Below are 10,631 nucleotides of genomic sequence, written 5' to 3'. Positions count from 1 at the left end.
TAACACTACCATATTTCAACCGACCCTTCATTATTGAGGTCGAAGCATCTGGAGTTGGAATTGGAGCCATTCTCATGCAAGATGGTTGACCACTCGCATACACTAGCAAGGAATTATCTCCCTCCCATCAAAATAAGTCTAACATATGATAAGGAGATGCTCGCCATTGTGCGCGCAGCAACGAGGTGGAGACCCTACTTGATTGGTCGATGATTTCAAAATTAAAACCGACCATAAAAGCCTCAAGTACTTTTTGGAGCGAAAGATATCATCCCCTGAATAACAAAAATGGGTAACAAAGGTTCTTGGATATGATTATGAAATAACTTACAAAAAGGGGAAAGAGAATGTTGTTGTAGATGCGCTTTTACGGCTACCTAAGCAAGCTGAATTTTTGGCCATTTCACCTTTGACTAGTGACTTCCTTGAGGATATTAAGATGGAATGGCAAGAAGATTCGGAGACCGGTAAGATCATAAAAAAATTGGAGGAAGCACCAAGCTCTGTGGCTCATTACAATTGGGACTCAAAAGAATTACACTATAAGGGATCCATTATGCTTGTGACAAATTCTACTTGCATCTTCATAAGCAGATTTTGGACAAAGTTATTCCATATGCAGGGTATTAAATTGAAAAGGAGTACGACATATCACCCATAAACCGATGGCCAGACGAAAGTTGTAAATAGGTGCTTGGAGACAGCCCAAAGCCACCCACCAAATAAGACTACCCAAGGAGAACTCCAGACCCAACCCAGTGCCATTATTGATCGACGGATCGTGACTCGACGATGACGACCCACTAATGAAGTGCTAATACAGTGGGCGAAACTACCAATAGAAAATGTCACTTGGGAGAACTATGACGACTTGAAGATCAAATTCTTAGAATTCATGAATTATCAGCCTCGAGGACAAGGCTGATTTGAAGAGGGCGGGTCTGTTAGGATTCTAGCTTGGAGAGTTCTAATTGAGAGGGATATTTATGTAAAACCCACCTAAGCCGACCCCTATTAAAGAGGTGAAGAGGCCGACTAGGGTTAGGAGGTTGTTTCTTAGAGAAGAATAAGGAGTTGTAAAGGAATGGGAGTCTTGAGTAAGAGTCCTATTAGGAGTTGGTTAGAAGTAGGAGTCTTGAGTATGAGTCCTATTAGGAGTTGGTTAGAAGTAGGAGTCTTGAGTAGGAGTCCTATTAGGAGTTAGGGTTTAGAAGCCCTATAAATAGTCATGTATTCCTCCTCTTTTCATAAGCAATAGATGAATATTTTCTGCAGCCTTTGAGCAGCAACTTGGAGGGAGGAACCCCTATAGAGTTCCAAGGAGGCCAATCCCCTAAAGAGATCAACCCCAAGTTTAGAATCTGCAAGGGTTCTAACACCTGTGCTCGTTTCCGGGCGCAGTACTCAGACCTGGACCTAGAGTCAGACCCTTTCATCGATAACTCGGTGAACTAGGACATCGACATGCCGGTGAACGTCCCCTTCGACAATAGGCCGACGACTCCTCCCTTGAGCTAGAGGGTGCACCCCCTCGCCTTTTGAGTTTTATTTTCCTTCCCCCTTTTTCATTTGGTTGGGCTTGGGGCGATGTCGCCCGACTGCTATATGTACCTACTTTATGATCGAGAAGCACTTTCATTTTAGACTTCTGGCTTGGTTTTTTTCTTGACCGTGGATGCGTGGGCTCCCATATCTTTCTTGCGTCTCGACCAGTCCCCCCCCTAAGGGTAGAATTTCTTTAGGTTCATGGCATTCCACGTTCTCGATAGGGGATTTCCCTCCATCATTTCAAGTCGGTAGGTTCCTTCTTGGACCACGTCATAGACTTAGTAGGGGCCCTCCCAATTGGGTGCAAGTTTTCCCTTTGCTCGGGTCGGGTTGCTTACTTCTGCTTTTCGGAGGACGAGGTCTCTAACCTAGATCGGCCGTGGACGGACCCTCCGGTTGTATATCCGAGCAGTCACCTTCTTGAATGCCAGGGCACGTAGGTGTGCCCTAGCTCTTCTCTCCTCAAGGAGATCCAGGTTAGCCCGCAGTCCCTCCTCAGAGTGCCCTCGCTCATAGTTGGAGGTGCATAATTTCAGGAACACCATCTCGAGCGGAAGGACCGCCTCGGTCCCGAACGCCAGGTTAAACGGAGACTCCCCTGAAGTGGTTTTCGGAGTTGTTCGCATCACCCACAGGACGCTGGGGAGCTCGTCCACCCAAACCCCATGCACGCTCGAGATTCTCCTCTTGAGGCCTTCAAGAATTGCTCGATTCATCACTTCGGTCTGGCCATTAGTTTGGGGGTGTGCGACCGAGCTAAACTTCAACTGGATTCCATATGACTAGCAATAAGCCTTGAATTTAGTATTGTTGAACCGAGTCTCATTGTCAATGATGATAGCCTTCGGGATCCCGAACCAGGTGATGATGTTCTTCCATGTGAAATTCTGGATGTGCTTCTCAAAGATGGAGGCCAAAGGTTCGGCTTCGACTCACCTCGTGAAGTAGTCAACCCCAACTATGAGGAAACGTCGCTAACCCGATGCTAGAGGGAAAGGCCCGAGGAGATCGAGCCCCCACTGGGCAAAGGGCCAGGCTACATCTATCGGACTTAGGGGAACTGCCGGCTAGTGTGGTAGTCGGGCATGCCGTTGGCACTACGGGCACTACTGCACGTATGACATGGCGTCCTAGCATATGGTCGGCCAATAGTACCCTTGCTAGAGGGTCTTGAAGGCAAAGGTTCGTCCCCCGACATGCTCCCCACAAATCCTCTCGTGGAGCTCGATGAGGACAGTTTCAACCTCTGACAGTGTAAGGCAGCATAGGAGGGGTTGAAAGAAACCCCTTCGGTACAATTTTTTGTCGATGACATAGTACTAGGCTTGAGCTCACCTTAACCGTCTCGCAGTCGTCGGGTTGTTGGGCTCCTTCCCACCTGCTTTGTAGCGGAGGATCTCCTCTATCCAGTTTGGGGGTAGATTTGGTTTAGCGACCTCGTGAGTTGCTATTGTCGGGGCCGCCATGGACTCGGTGGCTGGGACCGACCCAAGAGTGTGGGTGGAGGCTGATCTGGCCAGCGCGTCAGGCTGCTCGTTTTGGGCCCGGGGTATTCTAGTGACTGAAAGGCGATTAAAATAGTGAGCAAGTCGCTTTATCTCCATTAGGTATGATACCATCGTTGGGCCTCAGGCTTCGCAGCTCCCATTTGTAACATCCCTCATTTCTGAATTTTCATATAAGTTTCTAGTTGTAATATAAGTATCTATTTTAAATTTGATAAAAGAGCCAAAGTATGAATCTGAGAACTTATTCATAAGATTTGGGAGATTTGTTCAACAAAAAAAAAATCTGAGGGTCTACATGTAAACCCTGAGGACCTAATCGTAAATATAATAATATAAGGACTAAACTACAAAATGCACAAAATTACAAATCCCACTTAAACCTCTCTGCCTTCATTCTTAAGGAACCAGAGAAGGCAGCTGCGTGGATGAACAGAGAAAGAAAGAAAGAAGAAGAGAAAAAAAAAGGGGGAAGAAGAAGAAGAAAAAATTTGGGGCTTTGAGGTTTCTTGCTCAAATCTTCTCATTTAGGGTCATAATTCTCAAAGGCAAGTATTCTAATCCCATCCTACAGAATTATTAGTCTTTGATCTCATATTTATTCTGAATTATTCGAAAGATTTCAGCCTAGAACCTGATATTTCTCTTGTTAGATACAAAAATCATGGATCTGAAATTTTTTGATAAACTGACCCCTATATATTATTTCAGCCATAATTTTTAGCACCAAACATGGATTTAGGCAGGACCATGTTTATTTGAAAGTAAACTCTTATGCCTTCCTTTTGCCATTGATTTTGAAAATTTTGGACTCCGACTACTTACCCAAACGTCTGTTTCAATTGAGCCTATGGATGCTGCAAAACAGGGATCAAAATTTCTGACCTTTCGATACTAAAATGCCTATAAGTCCCTGTTAGATATTCTGATTTATACCAAAATGATTTCATTTGAAACTAGACTTGTAAACCTTTCTTTTTATATATAGATTGAAAAATTTGGAATTCAAATGCCTATTCTGCTATCTGTTGATTCTGCCCTATGGATTCTATAAAATAGTGATTTAGTTTTTGACCTTTAGTCACTAAATCAATGGTAACTCCTTGTTAGAAACCTTGATTCGTATGAAACTTGTTTCATCAGAAAATAGATTGATATATCTTTCGACAGTAGCTTTTTTAAGAGTATTGGAGCATAATTGATAATCTGAAGTATTTGTTCAATGTGCCTCTTGAATCCTGTCAGAAATCGAGCTTTGGTCGATTTCGCATATTCTGTTTCATTCATTTGGAAATAGATTCCATTCAGTCCCCTTCGCTCAATTGAGGCTTATGTTAGTGATTGAATTCTGGTTTGCTCTTGCCTATAAATTATTTACATTCTTGAAACATTTTTGTATAACGTTTATGCTATATCGTATTAACACATATAGGCACATGTATATCCCATTGTTCCGTATTTGCTTTCGATATGTGCCTATTCTAGTTTCATTCCTTTGGATATTGAATTCATCTAACCTTCTTATTTAAATTGAGCTACATATGATTGCTTGGAATCCTTGTATACTCTTGCTTTCATTTCATTCCAAATCTGAATACATTTGTGAGAGATTGTTGCTTGCATCGTATTGACTCGTAAAAGCACATGTACGTTTTGTTGTTCCGTGTGTGCTTCCGATATATGCTATTTATTGTTCATACTGCCCTTTTGTACTCTAGTGTTGTGGGATAATGTGAACCTTTGCTAGAAATGGTAAAGGGAGTTATGCATGGAGCCTGCGATGCTCTACCGGCCCCCTCTGACTTCACCTAGACGTGGGTGGATGGAGCTTCCAGACGTGGGAGACTTTTGTCTGATGGTCATTCAGAAATGGATGAATCACATTCTGTCTATGGTCCCACTATACCTTCTGTATGTTTGATATGATATTCAGAGCTTTGGTTATGTGTTTCTGTACATGCTTTGGATAAGAATGTTATGAATGCAACGTCAAAGATGACGTTTGAGCTTCTGTTTAGTATTTGTTATTGATATGCTCCGAAATGTTCCATACGCCATTGATATGCTCCGGAACATTTCGTACGCCACTGATAAGCTCCGAAACATTTCATTTGTTATTTATATGCTCCGAAATGTTTCATTCATTGTTGATATGCTTCAAAATGTTCCATACGCCGTTGATAAGCTCCGGAACATTTCATACGCCATTGATAAGCTCCGAAATGTTTCATTCATTATTGATATGCTTCAAAATGTTCCATATGCCATTGATATGCTCCGAAACATTTCATACGCCATTGATAAGCTTTGAAATATTTCATTCATTTTTTATATGCTTCGAAATGTTCCATACGCCGTTGATATGCTCCGGAACATTTCATACGCCATTGATAAGCTCCGAAATATTTAATTTGTTATTGATATGCTCCGAAACATTTCATTCATTGTTGATATGCTCAAATTACTCTATGCTCCATCTGTTATGAACCAAATATGTTTGATTAAAATGTCATTTGTGATTTTGCATCTAATGATATTACGTCTATGAATTCTTATATTTTGCCTTGCATTTTGAAACTTTATCTCTTTGGAAATTATCCTCTTTTGACATGGATATGTTAGGCACTTGCTGAGCTTTATATGCTCACCCCGTTGTTGTGTAAATTTTTCAGGATAGCTTGTTGCTTGCTTAAATGTTAAGATTGGGCTGAGGTAGTGGAAAGCTAAAAGATTTTGGGCAGATCTTTATTAGTATATATGTTTTTGTTGTATAAGTACACTCTGCATCTAATGAAATGTTGACGATGAATCTAAACTTGTGGATGTTGTATAAGTTTAAAGGACCTCTCATGTTTAGGATTCTGGAATGTTAAGTTTAATTCATGTAACGATATGAACTTTTGGGAAACGTTGGTTTTGTGACTGTATAGAATCCCACACCAGTGAGTTTATGTTGTGGTTATTAATTTGGTGAGTTGGGTTCAGATTTTATGAATCATCGAGCAATGTGTTGTATGTTTATGAACTGCACAGGGTTTATAAATTTGTAGATTATAGATGTGAAATTTTGATCTAAATATTTTCTTAGTGACCTCAAATATTAGTTTGGACCCTGGATTGATTTGTTTTCTTGAATTTTAAATATCATGGATATTTTTGAGGGGTGTGACACCATTGACGTGTCCCGTCACCAATTGGGAGTCGGTGAAGACTTCAAGATCGGCTACGTGCAACTCCAAAGTGAGGCGTAGGCCATGGAGTAGCGCCTCGTACTCAGCCTCATTGTTAGTGGCTTAGAATTACAATTGGAGAGATCTCTCGTGGGTTTCTCCCGATGGGTCCCTGAGGATAAACTTGACCCTAGCCTCCTCAGAAGTGGACGAGCCATCTACGTGTAGCATCCATGTGCCCTGGCTGTTTTGCCGCCCCACAGCCTGGTCCTTGGGTGCCAGCTCAGAGATAAAATCAGCCAGAGCCTGAGCTTTGATGGTGGTCCTAGGGGAGTACTGAATGTCAAATTCGCTAAGCTTGATCGATCATCGCAGCATACGACTCGACATGTCGAAGTTGGAAAGAGTCTGCCACAGCGGTTGGTCGGTGATTACTTTGATCGTATGGGCTTGGAAGTAGGGGCGCAACTTTCGGGCCGTCATGATAAGAGTGAGAGCTAGCTTCTTGATGGGGGAGTATAGCGTCTTAGGTCCTCTGAGGATATAGCTGATGTAATGCACTAGCTGTTGTGCCGGTGGTACCTCTCGAACCATCACCAAGCTGATGGCCTGTGCCAAGGCCGCCAGGTAAAGACCGAGCATCTCCCCTAGCTTGGGTGAGGCGAGTCGGGGTAAGCGGGCGAGGCACTCCTTCAACCTTTGGAAGGCCTCCTCGCACTCAGGGGTCCAAGTGAAGTTGTCGGCCTATCGTAGAACCCGGAAGAAGGGGAGGCACTTGTCGCCCGAATGCGACACGAACTTGCTGAGTGTTGCCAACCTCCTAGTGAGTCGTTGTACCTCTTTGACTGAGAGAGGGGAGTGCATCTCAGTAACAGCGTGCACCTTCTCTGGGTTGGCATCTATACCCCGCTGGTGAATGATGAAGCCTTGGAACTTCCCCGAGTTGACCCCGAAGACGCACTTTGCCGGGTTCAAATGCATGTTGAACTACTTAAGCGTTTGGAAGGTTTCCGCTAGGTCGGCCAAATGTGCCCCTGCAACCTTGCTTTTTACAATCATGTCATCTAAGTATACCTCCATGTTCCTCTTGAGTTGGTGTTTGAAAAGTTTATCAACCATTCTCTGGTAAGTCGCGCCAGCGTTCTTCAGGCCGAAGGGCATCACCTTGTAATAATACGCCCCCTGGTTGATGACGAAGGTAGTATCTTCTCGGTCCTGGGTCACCATCCGGATTTGGTTGTATCCGGAGAACACATCCAAGAACACAAGGCGTTCATGGCCTACGGTGGCATCAACTAGTTGGTCTATCCTGGGGAGCGGATAGTAATCCTTGGGACATGCCCGATTGAGACTTGTGTAATCAATACATATTCTCCAACTTCCATTAGGCTTCTTGACGAGGACTATATTAGACAACCACCGGGGGTATTTAACCTCGACAACGAACCCGACCTTTATAAGGCGATCGACCTCGTCTCGGATCACCTTCTATCGGTCGAGGGCAAATCTTCTTAATTTTTGCTTTACCAGCCACGCCTCAGGGTCGACGTTGAGCCGATGTTGCACCACCTCTGGGTTGATCCCATGCATCTCTTCGGGGGACCACGCGAATACGTTAGTGTTCTTCTATAGGAAATTGACAAGGTGGAGCTGATCTGCTTCGAGGAGTGCTGTCCTAACCTTTATAGTCTGGTCGGGTCGGCTCCGCTTTAGGGGTACCTCAATAAGCGGCTCAGGAGGCTCCAGCGCCACATGTGGTATGGGTGCTTCACGGGGGTCGGGAACCGAAGTTGGGTGCAGCTTTGTTGGGAGAGCAACCGCAGTGAGGTAGCATCGCCTTGACTCCCCTGGGTCACTTCGGGCCTCCCCAATGATGGGATATAAAGTGAAATAATTTTTGTATATGAACAAATACTAGTAGGCCATGATATGCAGTGGAATTAAATGAAATCACAATCAAATAGAACACCAAGATATACATAGAAAACCCCTCCAATGTTAAGGGTAAAAATCATGGGGCAAACTACAGATAATCCATTATGAGAATAATGAATATACAAATCTCAATGTCTTACCCTAAACTCTAGCAACAATCACAAGAGAATAACTGGGATACAAGGATCACGTCACTGTCCATAATATCTAAAACCTCCCTAAGTAATCACAGCAAGAGTCTACTGTAGATTTGATCTAACCTGAGATGAGAACAGTGCTAGATGATTAAGAATAGTCTCTCTGTGTTGTCCTTGTTTTCTTCTCTTTCTTTCTCTTATTTTTTTACGTTTTTCTTCTCCTCTTTTCTGCTGCAAAGATCTCTCGGTTGTTGCCCTCGTTGCTGCCCTTTTATAGCCTTTTTCTACCTCTAAAACGTAGCTACCCACACCCCCCTAATGTTAATTAGGGTTAAGTTAAGAGGGGGTGAGATGTGGGCTGATAAATCCCACATTGGGCTGAATATGGGCTGTCAGCCCAATAACCTCCCCCTTCAGCCCATAAGGGAGGCTATCTCATGACTCCTCAATGTGAAGCCATGCCGACCCGCTGTCGGCATATCTCCTGTCTTTCTTTTGGTAAGGTCTTTGTCATCTGTGCGAATTTTCTGAAGCTGTAACTGCTTCTCTTTCTGCTCACTTTTAATTGCTTCCTGGTAACTCTCTGGTTCACCTGCATTAGTAAGCATCATAAACTCATCTGTAGAGTATCTTCTGGAAGGTTGACATTGTCTAGAAGATCTTCTCAACTGAGGTTCTGCGGGAAGTTGCCCTCCAACTTCTTCTTGCTCAACATGTCCTATAGGTAGATTAACATCAGGCTCTACACTATCTTCCTGCACATCTCCCCCATCACCCTGATATACTAGAGGAGTAATTGGGTAACAATCTGCTAATCCTTTTGTAGAAGTATTGGCTGGTGCCTTCTTCTTCAAATCTTCAAAAGTTTGATCCTCAAAGAAGACTACGTCTCTACTTCTAAACACCTTCTGCTTTTCTGGATCCCAAAGCCTGTAACCAAAATGATCATGTGAGTAGCTAAGAAAAATATATTCTTTAGTCTTACCATCCAGCTTGGACCTCTCATTGTTTGGAATATGTGTAAATGTACGACAACCAAATATTGTTGAATTTGATTAGTTGACACTATGTCACTAAGCATAAAAGATAACTCTTTTCTAAAACAATGAAGACAAGACATGGGTTGGGGTCTTTAAAGCAAAATACAACCCATGGATCAACCACAAGCCTAAGTTTTTCTCTTCCAACTGGAAAAATTTTTTTGCTCTCTTATTTCCAATATTAAAACTAGCTTCAGGAAGATTGTTGGATCCGATGACTCTTGTATTAGCACTTGGGAGGGAGGACCCATGGATCAATAACCTCCCCATTTCCAAGTAGCTAACTTTTTTGTTAATATAGGGTTTTTGAACCATTATTCCGAAGCATCTGATTTCATTTCTAATGCTGAATGAATGCTACTCAAATGCCTGTAGGAAACATCTTTCCTTGACCATACATGCTCTGCAACATCACCATCTAGGGTTGTACATGGTGATAAGTTGATCACATCAACTGCAGTCCTTAAAGTCTCATCCCAAAACCCTTTGGGTAGCTTGGCCTGTGAAAGCATACATCTGATCTTTTCCATGATAGTGTGGTTCATCCTCTCTACAATTGCATTATGCTGAGGTGTACTAGGAACTGTCATCTCATGTTGGATCCCATGCGACCTACAATAATTATTAAATAATCTTGTATACTAACCACCATTATCTGATCTTATGCATTTCACTTGCCTTTTTGTCTCCCTTTCAACCCTAGCATGAAACTCTTTGAAGATATTAATAACCTGATCTTTGGTCTTCAAAGCATAGGCCCAAACTTTCTTGGAAAAATCATCTATAAAAGTGACAAAATAAAGTGCACCACTTATACCAAGAACATCAACAAATCCACCAGGAGTTTTTATCCTCAAAGGACAACATACATCTGTATAAACATGGTCTAAGGTATGTATTTTTCTAGATAAAACAGGACTAGCAAATGAAACTCTATGTTGTTTACCAGCCAAACAATCAATATAAGGGTTTAGATGTATACCTCTGAGGTCTGGCAATACCTCTCTCTTGGAAAGAGCTTGCAGCCCTTTCTCGCTCATGTGTCCCAGTCGCCTATTCCACAACTCCATGCTGAAGTCTTTTTCTATAGCATTTAACTGCTCATCATAAGCTTTAGCTTGCAACCTGTACAAAGTATGACATTTCTTTCCACTAGCTATAACAAGAGAACCCTTACTAAGCTTTTATTGCCCTTTGTAAAATCTGCTATCATAGTCTTCATCATTTAGTCTTCCAACTGAAATTAAATTCAACCTCAAGTCAACCACATGCCTCACATCTTTAAGTACCAACTTG

General features: G+C 42.7%; 1 protein-coding gene across 1 annotated transcript; it reads right to left on the bottom strand.

The window, feature by feature from the left end:
• Window positions 1-1,916: 1,916 nt before the first annotated feature.
• On the bottom strand, window positions 1,917-2,264 carry LOC135613920 (uncharacterized). The gene has a single exon (XM_065110928.1). The coding sequence runs from the start codon at window positions 2,262-2,264 to the stop codon at window positions 1,917-1,919; it is 348 nt and encodes a 115-aa protein (XP_064967000.1).
• Between the last annotated feature and the right edge of the window lie 8,367 nt (window positions 2,265-10,631).

This window comes from Musa acuminata, chromosome BXJ2-6 (assembly GCF_036884655.1).
Source record: "Musa acuminata AAA Group cultivar baxijiao chromosome BXJ2-6, Cavendish_Baxijiao_AAA, whole genome shotgun sequence".
In the NCBI taxonomy this organism is placed as follows: domain Eukaryota; kingdom Viridiplantae; phylum Streptophyta; class Magnoliopsida; order Zingiberales; family Musaceae; genus Musa; species Musa acuminata.
The sequence above is the reverse complement of the archived record's forward strand: the minus strand, read 5'-3'. Positions and strand labels throughout refer to the sequence as shown.